We start from the raw sequence: 19,336 nt of genomic DNA, 5'->3' as shown, positions 1-19,336 counted from the left end.
CGTAGGTTCTCCTCGTCGCCAGTGTTAAAATGAAGTAATGGGGCAGACATCTCTTGTAGGTGGTATAAGTAGGTTTAATCAGGTAGAATCAGCAGGTATATAATTACAAGAAGATCCTTGGTAAATCAGGTAGTCTCTGGTAAAGCCCCACCAGGAGCAAGGTCCACTCTGCTCAGCCCATCTCACCAACTGCTCTCCTCACATACAAAGCCACCCTAACATTCCACATGACATCATAGCAGGCTGAGCAGGCAGAGAGAGAACCAAAGAGGAGAGACAAGAAAATGGCAATAAGCACATTATAACAGATTGTCACAGTGCATTGACTTTTAGAATGTTCTGCACCAACTTATCTTTAATAAAACTAATCATTAGCGCAAGAGAGAGAATCATTAGAGATTTTTTCTGTGCACTTTTGCCAGTTGGATAGATGTTTCAGCAGTGATAATAGGGTAAATCCACTGTCTCTCTATAAGTTAGGCGCAAACAATGTGCTTGAGTTTACTTTTGTAGTTAAAGGCTCTGTGGTGCATGCATCTTTGTTACCAGGTTTTGGAACAACTTATCATCAGATAATGTTCGTAATAAAAATCTTTATTGATGCATACACTGCTGCTAGCAAATCCCTGCGTATATTCTTTCTGTTATTGACAGGTGATTGAAGAGCAGTAGAACAGAGGAACAGTTCATATGTACTGCCAACTAACGTGGTGTCCAATCAGCAATGGGCAAATTAGATGGCTTTAAACCTTTGTCCGTGAAAGGCTTTAATTCTATAGCCAGGACTATTTCGTCAGGCTCACCCGTGGATGTCCTCCCAGTTGAAATCTGGAAGGAATATGCACAAACTTTTTGTCCCCTGTTAAGGCCAATCTGCAATTAATCTCTGCATTCGGGCACATTGCCACTTGCATGGAAAAATGCCATAGTCACACTTATCTTGAAAAAGCCATCTCTTGATCCAGCTGTCATGAATAACTACAGACCAATTTCTCTTTTTCCATTTCCGGTGAAAATTGTAGAACGTGATGTTAGCAGGTTCTTAGTCCAATATATAGAAAATAACAGCTACTGGAGAAAAAAATCAGATTTAGGCCTGGTCATGGTACTGAATCAGCTTGGATTACTGCAATGGACGAGCTAAGGATGCGAGCTGATGAAGGGCAGTCAGCGACCCTGATCTTATTGGACATCTCGGCCTCATTCGACACTGTGTGTCATGTCACCCTTCTAGCTTGGTTGGAGTCATTTGGAGTGTGTGGAACTGCCTTGCAATGGTTCCACTCGTTCCTTCAGAATGGATGTCAAGTAGTGGCTCTACCATCTTATTGTTCCCAGATCAGGGCCACTAATCAGGGAGTACCACAGGGCTCTGCCATCAGCCCAGTTGTATTTGACACCCACATGGCCCAATAATTAGACTTATTAAGTCTCATAAAGTGGCATTGATTAACTATGTTGATGACACTCAGCTTATTGTTTCTTTGGCCTGTAATGAGTGCATGACTGACATTATTCAGCGGCTCATGCTAAACTCATTGAAAGTTAATGGGGATAGGACAGAGATACCCTTCTGCATTGCCTGTACAATCCCAGAGCTTTTACCTCCCAATTTCTGGCCTGGAACCCTTAAGGGGCCTGTTGCTCCTGTTAACAAATTTCAGAATCTGGAAGTCACCTTTGATGACAAACTGTGTGGAAAGTCGTGTAAATAAAATGGCTGCAACTTGCTTTGCGCTCTTGAAAACCCTTTGGAAGATCCTCTTGTTGCTTCCATCTTGTTCTAGACCTTTGGATGTGCGAAGCATTGTTTTTAGTCGTTTAGACTACTGCAATGCTTTTCTTTTGGATGCACCTGATTACCTCCTGCATCGTCTGGCAAGGGTGCAAAATGCAGCCGCTAAACTTGATTTAAACTGAGTCGTCCCTGTCCTTGGAGCTCTGATCTGTCTTTTCTCATGGTCCTTCCCTCTTTTTCTCAAGTACCACCTTTAACCATTATGGCCAGTGCCAGGATACCATTTGGTGAATAAATAAATAAATAAATAGTACCTTGAAAGTTTTATGTGTATTTTGTTTGTCTCTATAATTTGCATTTAACGATTGTTGTGATACAAAAGAAAACAAGTTACTTACCTATAACTTTGGTTCCCCAGTATTGGTAACTTTCATAGATTCCCATGCTTTGTATCATTCCCCGTCATCGGAATGGGAGCCTCGGTAAATATAAAATACCATAGTAATAGGTATAAAAGAGAAAACTAGGCCTAGGCCTCATCTCATTTTGTAGCCTATAAATCTCTTTTTGTAAAAGAGACCAAACTTTCTGCAACAACCAATCAGAAGAGCCTCACCCCTTGGAACCTTCCTGAGAGAGCCTCAGAGCCTCAGATTTTCGTAGCCGTTGTGTAACAGCAATCATAACATAAAAAGAGGCCCAGCTTTAACAGGGGAGGAGGGTGGGAGCATGGGATACTATGAAAGTTACCAATACTGGGGAACCAAAGTTACAGGTAAGTAACTTGTTTTCTTGCCCCAGAATTGGAACTTTCATAGATTCCCATGCTTTGTATCAGAATAGCTAGCAGTAAGCCATAAAAGCAATTTTTTTTTACATGAATAGCATTACATGTTACATAATTATCCTCACAGGAAACAAATCATAAATGTTACCATAGCCAGGAATACAACAAGTGATACAGAATGTGCAATACAGGAAGGAGGGATTGTAGGGAAAGCTCACCTCTCATTGAAAAAGATTTCCCAGGACTGCCTGTCCCACAGCTGCATCATTCTTCATAGAAGAAACCAGGAAGTAGTGCTTCGTGAAGGTGTGGGTACTGCTCCACGTAGCTGCCCTACAGATGTCCTTGATAGGGACTCCTGAAAATAGAGCAACTGACGATGCCATAGATCTTGTCGAATGAGCAGGAACTCGTCTTTCCAGCGGCTTGCCCGCTTCGTGATGGCAAAATTGGATAGCATTGGAAATCCAACGAGAGATACTGTGCTTTGACAGTGAAAATCCCTTCCGCGGGGCACTATAAGAGACAAACAGTAGAGGAGACGTCCTGAAAGGTTTTGTGCGTTCCAGATAAAATGTCAGACATCTCTGAACGTCCAAAGAATGTAAAGACCTCTCAGCTGGTGTAGAAGTTCGTGGGAAAAAAGATTTTAAAATGACCGGCTCATTCAGATGGAATTCAGATGGAACCTTCGGGATGAATTTTGGATTTGTTCTAAGGATCAGAACGTCCTTCTTAAACTGTAGAAAAGGTTCTCCAATTGTAAACGCTTGGTGCTCACTTATCCTTCTAGTTGATGTCAAAGCTAAGAGAAGATCCAGCTTCCATGATAGAAATTTAAGGTCTGCCCTATGAATGGGCTCAAAAGGGGTTCTCATCAGATGAGCCAATACCAAATTAAGCTGCCATACTGGTGGAGGAGGCCGGACCGGAGGAAAAAACCCTGAAAAGGCCCTTCAGGAATTGTTTCACAATCCTCGCAGACCAAAGCGAAGGACCTGAAGATGTCCGTCTGTATCTAGAGATGGCTGCCAGATGTACTTTGACCAAAGAATGAGCCAAGCCCGATTTAGCCAGAGAAAGAATATATGGCAAAATCTGATGCGGAGCTGAAGTGTATGGGTGAAGATGCTGATGATGTCTCAAGGTCAGGTGCTCCATCCAGATCAGAACTTACTCCACTTGACAGCATGGCTCCTGAGTACCGAGAATTTCAGGACCTGAACCTCACCAAGGAGTGTAAGGATATTCTGTCTCAGGCCAGAGCCCCAGGTACGAATAAGACCTATCGGGCTAAGTCGAAAAGGTTCTGTCTCACGTGTCAGAGACAGCGTCTTCACCCATACACATCAGTTGCAGGCCAATGTGGCTGAAAGGCTGAAAAGTTGGATGCAACTTGAGAATGCCCTGGAAGCTGCGGGAAAGGTCGAAGCTTTTATAAGCCAATCGTCTAGGTAGGGAAATACTTCTAGAGTTAGCTTTCTGAGAAACGCTGCTACTAGAGCAAGTACTTTGGTAAATATCCGTGGTGCGGACCTGAGACCAAACAGAAGCACCTTGAATTGAAAATGGCTCTTGCCTATCGTGAAGCGTAGGTATTGCCTGTGAGCTGGATGGATCGGAACATGGAAGTATGCGTCCTCCAGATCCAGTGTCGCCATGTAGTCCCCTTTGTTCAGAAGATGCAGAATATCTTGCAGGGTGACCATCCTGAAGGAAAGTTTTATGAGATAGATGTTGAGCTCCCGTAGATCTAATATTGGACGCCATTTCTCTTCCGTTTTGTGAACCAGGAAGAAACTGGAATAAAAACCATTTTTTTTGTGAGAGAGGGACTGGTTCTATTGCCCCCTTGATGAAGAGTTGGTGGGCTTCAAGACGTAAGAGCCGTAGATGTTTTGACTCGCTGGCACCCGGAGCTCTGGTTGGAGGAAGCTGTTGAAACTCCAAGGTGTGGCCACACCAAATGATATTCAAGACCCACTGGTCTGATGTAATCGTTTTCCAGTTTCTCAGGCAATGAGAGATCCTGCCCCCCACTGATGTCATCGGAGGGGTAGGAACAGTAGAAAGAGCCAGGAGGTCGCTATTGACGCTTAGCATTGTCTCCTACCTGGCAACCTTGACGGCTTTTGCCTTGCTGCCGAGAGAAAGAAGCAGATTGACCTTGCCTCTGAGTATACTGTGGTCTGTAGGACTGCGATGACTGAGAATACGAGGAGTAACGTTGTTGGTATCCTCCTCTGTTGTTAAAATTCTTTCCCCTCGCTCCTTGGAATGGCACTTTATGATATTGAAGAGTGCCTAAGGACTTGGCTGTTTCTGTGTCCTTTTTGATATCCTGTAAGGCCTCATTGATATGCTTTCCAAAAAGCATGTCACCGTCATAAGGCATATCCAACATCTTGTTCTGTACCTCAGGGCGAAACCAGGTCGCCCGAATCCAGCCTTGTCTCCTAAGGACAGCTGAAATTGCTAGGGCTCTGAAAGCCGTCGTCGCTATGTCCATGGCGCAGTCAATTATTTCTGCAGAAGACCGCCCTCCTTCATCCAGGACTTTCCGTGCATCCATCTAAGTAGGCTCCGGTAACTGGTCTATCAACGGAGCCATATCGCACCACATCTGGCGATCGTAGTGGCTTAAGATCGTCAACACATTGGAGGCACGAACTAGGAGACTTGACATAGAGGAAATCCTCTTCCCCACATTGTCCAGGCGTCTACCCTCCTTGTCCGGTGGAGAGGTCAGAGGAGCCGCCGGGTTTTTGGACTTCCTTTGGGCCGCCTGGGAGATCACAGAGTTCGGCCTTGGCTGGCCAACCAGACAAGCAGGACTACCATCAGGTGCCCTGTACTTCTTTTTTAGTTGCGGTAAGACCAGGATGACCGTTGCTGGTGATTGCATAGCTTTCACTCCCTCCGACCACACATGGTCTATGATGGGAATAGATCTTTTGTATGGCTCTTTGAAATCATATAGGAAACAGTCTGTTTGAACTGTAGTAACGGGCAATCAAACCGTTTGGAAGCCCGCTCCATGAGGTCATGGAAACCACCTATGTCTGCAGGTGGTGAATCCACTGGATCAGGTGAAGGAGAAGATGGACCTGGTAGTACGTATTTGTCCCATTCTCTACCGTCACATCCCAACCATCGTCCGAGGAATCATCATCACCCTGAACTGTATGCACCTGAATCGATGGTTGATGAACCTCTTCAGGTTCTGGATTCCGTGGCTGACTCTCGGTTGTAGTGGGAGGTGGTACAGGAGGAGCCAGGTCAAAAGACGTCCTTCCCTGTCCCTCAAAGTTTTTGTAGAGAAGGTCCTGCAGATTTTACACTCTGTAGCCTTGTGGTCTGGGTACAAGCAATAAATGCAATCTGTATGCTTATCATCTACATACAGACGCTTTTTAGAGCGGTATACAACGGTTACCACGCATTTTTCACAACGCGGTACCGTTACCACGCTACTTTTACCACGCAGGTCGTTACAACGAAATGCGCTGGGGGGCGCTCCAGGATAGTAAATACTTAATTTACTATCCAACTCCTTTCCCTAGAGTCCACGGGGACTGGAGTTGGAATAGTAAATTAAATAATTTACTATCCAGCGCCCCTCCACGCAAGTCGTTGTAACGACTTGCGTGGTAAAAGTAGCGTGGTAACGGTACGCGTTGTAAAAGCACGCGTGGTACCGTCATACATCTTTTTAGAGCAAGTAGCAAAAGCCTTGAACAAAGCTTTTGTTTCCTTATCTGACATTCTTCCAAGAAAAAAGGTTGTTTTAAAGAAGTAGAAGAAAAACTGAGCAAAGCCCAGTGGAGACTCCCTCAGCACAACATGCGGTATAAAATCTGAGGCTCTCTCAGGAGGTTCCAAGGGGTGAGGCTCTTCTGATTGGTTGTTGCAGAAAGTTTGGTCTCTTTTACAAAAAGGGATTGATAGGCTACAAAATGAGATGAGGCCTAGGCCTAGTTTTCTCTTTTGTACCTATTACTGTGGTATTTTTTATTTACTGAGGCTCCCATTCAGACGACGGGGAATGATACAAAGCATGGGAATCTATGAAAGTTCCAATACTGGGGCAAGCAAGTCTGTGACTGGGAGTGAATGTTTTGCAATTGTGCAACATTCCGTCCATCATCTTGTGTGCTTTGCTGTTCACCCTATGTTGGAAGGGTATGCCCAGACATGGGTCCCTTGCTTTCTAGGCCACTGGAGTCAAGCTATTCTGGCTGAAGACGGCTGATAGCCAGAAACTGCTCCTAGGATGCTTGATTCCAGTCCAGGAAAGATATGGCTTTGCAGTTCGGGCTAGACTGTTCCCATGAGGCACAGGATCAAGACTGATTTGCCTATGGCCATGTCTGAACTGGGAGGGCTTGGTGAGCAAAATACCTATGGATTTAACCTAGATCTGTGACTGTGGGTGAATGTTTTGCCATTGTGCAACATTCCGTCCATCATCTTGTGTGTTTTGCGATACAAAAGCAAGACCTGAATTTTGAACAACACCTCTCTTCTGTAAGGGTATGCTCACAGTGGGTATTGTGTGCAAACTGCTACTAAAGGTATCCCAGTTGAGATGCCTCCATTACTTGTGCTCCAGAACGGTAAACATCACTTACAACGCAAGCATTACAACGCACTACCATTACATCGCAACCATTACAACGCAAACCATTACAACGCATTGCGCTGGGGGGCACTCTAGGATAGGGAATATATTTAATTTACTATCCAACACCTTCCCTACTATCCACGGGGACTGGAGTTGGAATAGTAAATTAAATAATTCACTATCCAGCGCCTAAAAGCATTTTGCGTTGTAATGGTATGCGATGTAAAAACCGTGTTGTAACAGCAGGCGTTGTAATAGCCTGCGTTGTAACGTCATAGATCCCTCCAGAACACTAGCAGTGAAATATCCCATGTGATATAGCTGGGACAAAATACAACCTCTCTGACCTAGGACCTTCAAACACAGATTTATTACATTTGCCATTTAAGTACATTACATTTATTAGCACAAATAATTGATTTATACAACTCTGGTAGACAGTTCTTGACAAGCAGCTACAAATGGAACCAAAATACACCAAATCATGGTGAGCTGAATAATTTCAGAATCATGGAAAGGATCAATAATTTCACCAATTTACAAGCAGAATGACAAGGTCAATGTGAAAAACTACTGACTTGTTGTCCTGATTAACAATGATGCCAAATATTACGCAGGATTAATCCTGGGAGAACTGAAATCTTGGGTCTCCCCCTCATCCATTATACCAATAAACCAGACTGTCTTCTGCAAAAACATGGGAATAATTACCAACATTATGGCCTAACCCACTTGATTGACAATACAAAACAAACCAGGCAACCGTTATTCCTGTGCTTCAGCGACTACAGCTTGGCCTTTGACAACATCGATCAAGTAGGACTGTGACGGAACCTGGAAAATTGGGGCATACCACCAGCCCTTCTAAAGCAACTCATATTACTACCACAGAGTCATGGGTAAAATTCAAATTGGGGATGGGGTCGCACCTATCAAGGCGCATCACCACCACCAAAGGGTTAAAACAAGGATGCGTCCCTGCTCCAATGCTATTCAGCTGGACAAGTGCAATTCACATGCCCTAAAGCTCAGTAAGACGACTATCTCCAACCTTCTTTATGCCAACAACCAAGTGTTAGTAAGCCAAATACCAATTGGTCTACAACACTACTCAATGCAACACAGGAATATTCACAGGAGAACGCACTGAAGATCAATATAAGAAAACAAAAACAATGGCAATAAATCTTTCCAAGAAGACATGACCTCTATGATTCCTGGATAAACAACGATTAGAACTAGGAATAAAAAATACCTATGAGTTCTGCAAGACAACAAAGGTTCCTTCAACCCCTAACAAAAAGCACTTAGATGGAAAGGCAACACTATAACTTTTGCCATGAAGACTCTAAAAAAGCACATGCCGGACCTTCACTGATACCCCTACTTGGGGGTCATCCAAACGAAACTCATTCTGACAATGACATACGGGAGTGAGGTAATGCGAGGAAGAGATGCAATCACCGTGGAAAAAAAATTCACCTGGTCATACAGAACGATCTTTCACATTCCAAACAATGCCTAGCCTGAGCAAATAAGGCTAGAGTTTGGGCTCCAGAAACAGCTAGAGGGGGCGCTTTTATAAAATGCTGGCATAAGATCAGAGGAGCAGAGCAAAACACATTAAATTGTCATCCCTGGGCTGAATTGTCACAAAAAGGGTCCTCACCAGCCGGAATATACCTCAGAGACTCCCTAAACCAATTAGGGTTAGAAATTGCATGGGAATCCTCAGCGACCCATACTAGCTTTAAGAAAGTGGTCTCTAATACCCTCAGAGTGATGTTAATGGCAGAAGATAAGACCACCCTTACAAAAAGGGCACATGGCTAGCTTGTACGTAACGACTATGTTGCAGCCAAACCACAATCGTACCTGACTGCAGGATTCAACATCGCACTGAAAAAAAATACTTTAAATATCAGCGGAGTATAATGCTAATCCTACCTCACCTTCCACCCTGGAAGAGGAAGCCTGGAGACAACACCTGATGACTATGCATTAATGGACCGGAAGTTCTTGTCGCATAATCTACATTAGGAAAAGTCTAACAAAAGAACAACGTTTACTTCTTCGACCCATCTACAACCAAGCTGGGATTCACATCTGCAGAGAAGGTGCTGGCCTGCTTCAAATTTAATTCCACACAATAGATCTGTAGCTTCACAAAATTCCTCAACATAGCAGAGAAGAGACTGCACACACAAATACACAGCAGAGCCAAGGCAGCCAAGCAGGACAACAAAACATAAGGAAAGAGGGCCTACCTTGCACAGAGGTAATTTGCACAAATAAATAATAGAATAAATAATTCTGGCACTATTGAAGGTCCCCATTGAAATCAAATGACACCATTGTACGAAGAAAGGAAAACCTGAAACCGGAGACACTCTCCTGTGGGTTCTTTTACCCACACCAACTTCTAAGATGGATTGCACAAGGACTTTTAACAAATGTTAATCTTGTTTAAATTAAGTTATTTATATGTGTTATGTATATGCAATGGTTTTGATCAATCTAACATAATAAATTACTCACTGAATTACTTACTCTAGGCTTACAGAATCTGCTTTATTGGCTGCTACAATATAACAATCATAAGCATTAGGTAGTCAATAGAGAAGATTGGCATGTTGACCATCAATAGTTACAGTAAGATTAATCTCACAAAATCATTTAGGAGTATGAGAAGTCGCACTGTAGAGGTACTCGTATGTACACTTACAGGTCTTATGTATCATCCCCAAAACGTCCAACTCCTGCTCAGTAAGAGTGCAAGGGTGGCACAGTCCTCGCTATTTCTACTAATTTGAATAATTAGATCACGATTATTCACAATTCATTCCCATTTCAGATATTTTGAGGACAATTCATAAAGCCATGAAAGAGTGCGTAAATACATTTTGCATTAGAACTACCTTTGTGAATAGGCAGCATAGATTCTAAATGTATTCCACATAGATTAACAACATACCTGGCAGAGCTTTGACCTTAATGGACCAGAGGTGGACTCCCTTGGCCTATGGAAATTAAGTGATCTGAAGTTCAGCGATGTAAGCAAGGCAACATACCTTTGCACTGTGGCATATATAGCCATCCTTCTGTTGTACACTCCGATGTGCCCACAATGTTGCTTTGGTGGCTGTGATATCCATCATTACATTCATATTGAACTGTATCTTCGACATCGAAAAATTGCTTTTTGGGCTTGTGGCTCTTAATAGCGCCAGTCAACGTTAATTTGCACATTCCTGTAGTAATAAGTATATTGAAATGGTTATCATTTTATCATGAGAATTATAAAAATACGCTGCTATCTTTACACTATGTCAATCATGTACAGACATTTATAAAACAACTGAATTATTTATCTTCAATAAATCTAACACTTAACGACTAAATAAACATAGTTAATAAAAAAAAACATATTTTCTCATCCCGTGCACCACAAGGGTAAAAGAAATCTTCTTAAGTATAGAGTTGGTATGTATTATTGGTATTTGAGTAAATAGAGGTTTAACATTCCATATGATGATAAAAAATATACATATAGCATGTGGAATAGTGAATTACGTAGTACAGTTCTCTGCTGAGGACACTGAATGGCTAATATAACTGCAGAGGGTTTTAGCTACTGTTGATTGACGAACCCACACATATATGCAGGAGCACGAGGGGAAGGGCCTTTTACAGTTGTTAATGTCCAATAGAAGGTGGCAATAAGGCTATTAACAGCCATCTACTAATTCCACATAACACAGGTAAATAAACACTCCAATTATCTCGGTTACCTTCATCCTAGTGTCTATGACCCCAAGGAAGTGCAATTGTGCATTATGGCTGAGAGTGATAATTGCAAAATACCCCAAATCACAAATCAAACATCCCCTTCCAATATTCTTCATTCAGATGTCACAACATTTGCGTTTTGACTTACCTTTACACTCCACCAAGGCAGTGGATTGAAATCAACCACATGTATGCGTTGTCTAACTGCGCAACTGCAGTTCTGCAATAGATGGAACCACTGAGATATAGAAACATATTGATGCAAAACTCACCGACATCCTTCAATGCTGAGGCACCCCCGCGCCGCACGGCCACCAGCTGCTGCGTGTGCCCCCAGTGCCTGCCTCTGACTCAGCGCCGGCCTCGCTGCCGCCTTGAGCGCTCCCCTTGGTTTTTTGCCCGTTTTTGACTGTAATTTGTGCTTGTTTTCCTTCTGTGCCTTAGATCGTTTTCTCACTGCTTTTCCCCCGTTTTTGACCTAAATTGTTGCCTGTTTTGTTGCTGTGCCGTGTTCTCCTCGTGTTTTGACCTCCATTGTGCCTGTCTCCTTCCTGCTTGCCCGCCTACCTCGCCGATCTCCCTCCCCGCTTCCCGCCACCGCCATAAGCCCCGCCCCTTTCTCTTCTGTTCCCTCCCCGCTCCCGCCTCCCAGCTGCTCCGCCCACCCGCGCACTTCGCCTTAAATGGCGACCGTGCGAACGCGCAGCGGTCACGCGCAGCGGGCGCGCCGATTGTGCGCCGAAGGCGCGCCAAAGGTAAGCCCGTCTACGCCCGTCCGCGCCTGGACCGCGCCCAGTGCCAGGACCCCTGGCCCACGAGGAGCCCGACCGACCCGCCTGACGTACTCCGCCGCCACCCTCACCGCACTCAACACCGACCGACTCCCAGAATGCCATCAAGCCACCCCGCGACGTACCCACGGACCTTTCAGCTGCCACGCCTGCAAGTTCTCCTGCACCCGGACCAGCCTCGCACCAGCACCCGCCAAGCCGAACACCAGCAGCACCCACCTCAAGTGCATCCTGCTCAACACCCGCTCCGTCCACAGACACGCCATCGAACTCTGGAACCTCCTAGACGCCACAGCCCCTGACGTTGCCTTCCTCACGGAGACCTGGATGAACGCCTCTTCAGCTCCCGACATCGCCATCGCTATCCCAGAGGGCTACAAGATCGTCCGGAGGGACCGAAACGCCAACCAGATGGGAGGAGGCATCGCCATCATCCACAGGAACACCATCCGTCTCACGACCAGCACCGACAACACCCTGACCAGCGCCGAACACCTGCATTTCCAGATCCACACCAACCCGAACACCACCCTCAGAGGCACCCTGATCTACCGACCCCCTGGACCACGCACACAATTCAGCGAGGACATCGCCGACTTCGTCAGCCTGCATGCCCTCCCCTCCGCTGACTACATCCTCCTGGGAGACCTCAACTTCCATCTGGAGAACAACAACGACCGCAACACCAGCACCCTGCTCGACAACCTCGCCAACCTGGGACTCAAGCAACTGGTGTCCACCCCCACCCACCTCGCCGGACACACACTTGACGCAGTCTTCTCTTCCAGCACAGACATCGACTTCAGCCACGCCACAGAGCTTCAATGGACGGACCACAGCTGCGTCCACTTCACCTTCAAGAGAACGACGACCCACCACCACCAACAACAGGCCGCCCGCAGAAGCTGGAACAAGATCACAGCAGACCAGCTCACCACCTCCCTGAGCCAGCACCCTCCTGCTAGCTCAGCGGACCCCAGCCAGGCCGCCAACAACCTCACGAAGTGGATCAGCAACTGCGCGGACGAACTCGCCCCACTGAGGACCCCGCCTAGCAGACCCGGCAGCAAGAAGGCCCCTTGGTTCACCGACGTACTCAAGAGCTCCAAGAAGAACTGCCGAGCCCTCGAGAAAGTCTGGAGAAGGGATCGGACACCGGACAACAGGACCTCCTTCAAGCTTGCTACCCGGAAACACCACCAGCTGATCCGCGCCGCCAAGAAAACAGCATTCAAGGACAGGTTGGACAACAACGCACACAACTGCAAGGAACTCTTCAACATCGTGAAAGAGCTTTCCAACCCCAGCGCAGGAAACAACGACATCACCCCATCGCAAGACCTCTGCAACTCCCTCGCTTCATACTTCCACAACAAGATCGCGGACATACACAACAGCTTCAACAACCAACCAACGCACACCATGACCGAACAACCACCCCCCACCACCACCCTCCACGCCTGGACCCCGATCAGCACCGAAGACACCATCCGCACAATGAACTCCATCCACTCCGGATCACCGACCGACCCATGCCCTCACCACGTCTTCAACAAGGCCGACGCTGTCATCGCACCCCACCTGCGAGACATCATCAACACATCCTTCGACACCACCATCTTCCCTGACAGCTGGAAACACGCCGAACTCAGCGCCCTACTCAAGAAACCAACAGCGGACCCCACCGACCTCAAGAACTACCGCCCCATCTCGCTCCTCCCGTTTCCAGCCAAAGTCATCGAGAAGACCGTCAACAAGCAGATGGCCGCCTTCCTCGAGACGAACGGATCCCTCGACCCCTCACAGTCCGGCTTCCGAGCCAATCACAGCACCGAGACCGCCTTCATCGCCGCCACCGACGACATCCGAGCCCTGATGGACAATGGAGAAACAGCGGCCCTCATCCTCCTAGACCTCTCCGCGGCTTTCGACAAGGTCTGCCACCGCACCCTAGTACGGCGCCTCAGCAACATCGGAATCCAGGACAAGGCGCTGGAATGGATCATCTCCTTCCTCGACGGAAGAACACAGAGAGTCCGCCTCCCACCGTACAAGTCAGAGGCCTCCGAAGTCATCTGCGGCGTCCCTCAAGGATCATCTCTGAGCCCCACCCTCTTCAACGTCTACATGAGCCCCCTCGCGGCCATCGTACGCAAACACAACCTCAGCATAATCTCCTACGCCGACGACACCCAGCTGATCCTCTCCCTGACCAACGACCCCACCGCCGCCAGAGCCAACCTGCACGAAGGGATGAAAGAGGTAGCCGAGTGGATGACGACCAGCCGCCTAAAACTGAACTCAGACAAGACGGAGGTCCTCATCCTGGGCCCCTCACCCTCCGCCTGGGACGACTCCTGGTGGCCTCCCGCCCTGGGCACCGCACCCAAACCGACAGACCATGCACGCAACCTGGGCTTCATCCTGGACTCCTCCCTTTCCATGACCAGGCAAGTCAACAACGTCTCCTCGACGTGCTTCAACATCCTACGCATGCTACGGAAGATCTTCTGGTGGATCCCCACCGAGACCAGGAAGACCGTCACCCAGGCCCTCGTCACCAGCCGACTGGACTACGGCAACGCCCTCTACGCCGGTACCACCGCCAAGCTCCAGAAGAGACTCCAGCGGATCCAGAACGCCTCAGCCAGACTCATCCTCGACATCCCACGAACCAGTCACATCTCCGGACACCTGAGAGACCTTCACTGGCTCCCCGTCAGCAAAAGAATCACCTTCCGCCTCCTCACCCACGCACACAAAGCCCTACACGACCAAGGCCCGAGCTACCTCAACAGCAGAGTCAACTTCTACGCTCCCAAACGCCACCTCCGATCAGCCAACCACGCCCTCGCCGCCGTCCCCCGCATCCAAAGAGCGACTACAGGAGGAAGGTCCTTCTCCTACCTGGCTGCCAAGACCTGGAACTCCCTCCCGACCGACCTGCGCCTGACCCAAGACCACCTCTCCTTCAGGAAGAAGCTGAAGACCTGGCTGTTCGAGCAGTAGCGGCACCCCCCCCCCCCCCCCCCCCCCCCCAGCGCCTTGAGACCCTACGGGTATGTAGCGCGCTTTACAAGTGTCATTGATTGATTGATTGATGGAAATTTGTGTATCAAATTTTGGCAGTTTTTGGCCCTCAAAATTCCGATGCAGTCAGTGCCCATGTAGTATTTTTCAGAACATGCTGGTGAACATTTTATAGACACTACACTTGCCTTTACCTGCAAGTCATGTAACTAACTCTCTCAAACATGGTGTCGGGAGCTGAGTGGAGTGCCGACGGCATGTCAGCTGCATGATAGCTATAGAAACTTGGGAAGATGATTAGATAAGGCAAATGTGGGGGTAAATACAAGACAGTGTATTTCACTCTACTTACAGAATGAACAGTAGTTTAAGTTTACGCAATTTATATTGAATAATAGTGGACTCAGATTGGGCTTAGGGATCAAGGAGATAAGATAAGACGAATATCTTTAGCAAAGTTAGCTTACTGGGTGTGCAGACAGTGAATCTTCATTATTTTGAGGATTCTTTTTTGTACTGATCGCCTTGACTCTTTCTTTTATCCTCTTTAAATAATATACAGAAAACCGTGCTTAAATGTTTGAAAGACTTACATCCAATTGGCAACATGACAAGCATAATCCTATGGACAAGCTTAAAGATCTATTCAGGCTATTATTTTTTAACCCTCTATCAATTTTCATCACCCGCTGGTAGATCAGCAGATGCAGTTGCTAATTTAATATAATAACTTAGGGTTCAGGGATGATTCCAATGCGTTACACTTAAAAAAAGAGAGGGGGAGCCCTTATAACCCTCTAGAGCCTGGCCTACACCACAAACATGTAAAAAAAAGAAGTTCTTGCAGAATTAATATATAAGGAGCTTGCAAGGAGGGCAACTTTTTACTCGCAACCTCTGGTTGGACGACTCAATGTGATTCCATAATTTTGAATCATGTAGAATGCATCACTTAAACTTTTAAAGTTGTTTTCACCAAAGCCAAAATGGACACTGACTGCACAATTGCTATCTTATTTTAAACATTTACTTAATCTATCAGTTCATCATACAAACGTATAACAAAGGTGACTAACCTGCAGAAGTTTTTAGGGCTCGCCTGGCGTTGGAGCGCGCATGCGCCACTCGCCCTGCGAGGGCTATGGTAACTAGTACTAGAACTAGAAGGGGAGCTTTAATCCAAGCCCCTGCGTCTCGATTGTTTGCAATTGACTTAGGTCATGATTAATGTTTTTTCCTTGCTTTTTGTTTGCTGGCTGTCACTTTTGTTGATGCCCTTGCAGTTTTGTGATGCAGCCCATCGTGACAAGCGCATCTGTTTTCACTCAGCCCATGTGACAGTCAGCAAACCAAAAGCACGGGAAAAACAATAATCACGACCTCTTCAGGGCTGTTGTGAAGACTTTTCATACCTGCTTGTTTATTTAACAAGCAGATAAGAAAAGTCTTCACGAGGGCTGTGAAGCAGACTAGTCCCGGCGCACAGGCATTCCGAGGGCGCCTGTTCTCAGCACTTCCCCCTCCTCTCCCATTTGTTAATCTTTCGCTCACCAAAGCAATAAGAGAGGCACCCGGCTCGCCTTCCCGGCAATGAAGCACATTTAGAGAGTTCATTCAACGATCCACTGACTTGTAACATCAGCTCCCAGAGGCCCAATAAGAGCGCTGTACTGCAGGAAGCAGATGAGAACAGCAGTTCAGGAGACACCGGTGAATAGATGCATGCTGCCAGGCCGCGACGAGGGGGGCAGGGAAGTCGGGTGTGTTGTACACAGAGGCACGCTGGGCTTCAGTCAGCACTGAGGCAAAGAGCCTGAGCCCCCACAGGGGTCAGACATCAAGCGCCCTATTCAGATCCCAGCCTCTGCCCCTGGGCTCCAGTCAGCACTGAGGCATGGAGCCGGAGCCCACACAGGTTCCCATCAGCCTTCTAGTCTGGAAGCACACACTGGAACTCAAAGCTGGGGGTTCCTCTCGATGTTGAAATCAATCATCAGCTCCAAGCCCACCCAGGGCAACTTCGATAGAGGCGGTGCTCGGAGCCCGATGACAGGCAGCAGAGTTTATTATGCATTCATGCACAAGCAAGGCCCCTGCCTCCACGCAAAGACTGTGCCTTAAAAGCATGGACTGTCCTTCTAAACACTCCCCAGGCTGTGCCTGCTAAAGGTTAAAGGGCAAGAGTTCCAGCACTAAACCTCCTCCACCACATGCATGACCACCTCTCACCTCATTCGTGTTGGTCGCTGGAATCCTACACTTGCCCCTACTCCCCATGAGAGGAGTTCAAGGCTTTCCTTCACCCTCACCCCACACATGATACTTGTTGATTTAATGTTATGTCTCATCCTGGCGGCATCCAGTTGGGTTATTACTGTGCTCTGCATTTACTCTAAGCATGCAGCAAACAGATACCTCGCTCACAGTAATAGGTTTGCCGCATGACTAACAAAGCAAAAACTGCCGGGATAAGCAGCCATTGTTATGGACAAGGATGCGCGCTAAAATAGCACGCTCCGCCCTTATAGCGGTCGAGCCTGTCCCCCGGGGGAAAGGAGGAGGTGGAAGCCCTCCCACCTCCCCCATAAGCGTCCAGTAGGCGGGGTACTGTGGGACCTGAATCGGAAGCCCAGTTCACACGGACACCCAGCAGCGGGGTCCTACCAGTTTAGACTGGTCCGTGCCCCCCTTTTAAAAGGGGGTGTGGGGAGCAGTATAAAAAGAGAAGAAGTCCCTGAGCTTTAAGGATATACCTTATGTCGTAATATAGCCCACCTGAGATGTTTATGGGAGGCTATATTCGACCCAGAGAAAAAGCTATCCTTACAATCTAAATAGTAACTGTAATTATCACTAAATAGTGGCTAACAGTCAGTATAGGAACTCTGTGAACAACAAATAATGTGAATAGAATCCTACAATGTTTAAAAATACTCTAATGTGCACCAATAATTAAAATCATCAATTTATTATTAACAATTTATAACATCATCAAATCTAGCAATACATAAAAATACAACAAATAACAAATAAAAAACCAAAAGTCGACGCGGCGTTTCCGTGTCTTGTGTGGATGGCAACACCTTCTTCAGGACTTTTTTTTAAAAAATTCACTCAAACTTTTGAGGAATTCAACTCATAAATGATATCTTGGTGGTGCAGCTTTTCATTCATTGGGCTGCATATCTTGTTATTTTTCACAATGGAATTTTTTGGCAATTATTCCACCTGAACAGAAATTCATATGTACATTCAGTATTTGGCTGTACCAGGTGTGACCACCGTATGTGTACTAGGATCGGATACAAATTTTCTTCTTAAGAAAGGGATGAATGTAATCCCAACTCGAAATGAGAGGAAACTTGAGGCTGATATGCCGTTGTGTGATAGAAGGGCCTTGGAACTTGCTTCCTTCTACAGTCTGTGATTTTTCTCCGTATTTTGGATTTAGCGTCTTCGTGAAAAAAAGCGGCCTCCCTGTCACCGGATCCTGGTACAGCCGTTTTCTCATGAGAAAGCGGCTGTACCAGGATCCGGTGACAGGAACGGCATTTCAGCCTCAAGTTTCCTCTCATTTCGAGATGGGATTACATCCATCCCTTTCTTAAGAAGAAAATTTGTATCCGATCCTAGTACACCCAGATATCATTTATGAGTTGAATTCCTCAAAAGTATGAGTGAATTTTTTTTAAAAAACGTCCTGAAGAAGGTGTTGCCATCTACACAAGACACCGAAACGCCACGTCGACTTTTGTTTTTTTATTTGTTATTTGTTGTATTTTTATGTATTGCTAGATTTGATGATGTTATTAATTTTTAATAATAAATTGATGATTTTAAATATTGGTGCACATTAGAGTATTTTTAAACATTGTAGGATTCTATTCACATTATTTGTTGTTCACAGAGTTCCTATACTGACTGTTAGCCACTATTTAGTGATAATTACAGTTACTATTTAGATTGTAAAGATAGCTTTTTCTCTGGGTCAAATATAGCCTCCCATAAACATCTCAGGTGGGCTATATTACGACATAAGGTATATCCTTAAGGCTCAGGGACTTCTTCTCTTTTTATACTTGTCTGCCCGGTCCCATATTGGTTCTAAGGGTACCTCCCTCCTTGTGTTTTGGGTGTGGGGAGCAGAACAGTCTTTTGTTCTTACGCTCCCCACGGGCACAGCACCCGGGAGACCAGCGGCCCGTAATTTCTTTTCTTTTTGTTTCCCTGCAGGTCTGTGGTGGCGTGAAACTGGAGGACAGGCAGCAGGTGGACCCAGGTTGCGGTAGAAAGACCGTCATGAAATTGTCCGAAGCTGCGGGCGAGTCCGTATTTCAGGCCTTCAGCAGGAGGAGAAGCATCAGCGTCGTTGGGGAGCCGTATTCGAAGGTGCAGAGCCCAGGAGAGCAGCAGGAGCAATTTTTCAATTTGAAGTTAAGTTGCTGGGCGTGCCCGGGTGGGGGCAGCGACCACGCTCTACAGCACAGCTGTTTGTGGGGGACACCTTCCGATCCATTGGCAAGGAAGCTCAATACAGGTCAACCAGTATTTGGGCGTTAAACTTAGTTCAATGCACT

The 19,336-nt window shown here is 46.5% G+C and overlaps 1 protein-coding gene across 10 annotated transcripts in view; it reads right to left on the bottom strand.

The window, feature by feature from the left end:
• Positions 1–19,336, bottom strand: part of LOC147747713 (coagulation factor XIII B chain-like) — a 1,126,012-nt gene that overhangs the window by 838,118 nt on the left and 268,558 nt on the right. For all 10 annotated transcript variants that reach the window (XM_086955075.1, XM_086955118.1, XM_086955080.1 and 7 more), the window contains one exon: positions 10,221–10,400. In XM_086955075.1, the coding sequence (XP_086811201.1) occupies positions 10,221–10,400 (180 nt within the window). The remainder of the gene's footprint in view (positions 1–10,220; positions 10,401–19,336) is intronic.

Source organism: Lissotriton vulgaris, chromosome 1_1 (genome assembly GCF_964263255.1).
Source record: "Lissotriton vulgaris chromosome 1_1, aLisVul1.2, whole genome shotgun sequence".
Taxonomy (NCBI): Eukaryota; Metazoa; Chordata; class Amphibia; order Caudata; family Salamandridae; genus Lissotriton; species Lissotriton vulgaris.
This window is presented reverse-complemented; position numbering and strand designations above follow the sequence as displayed.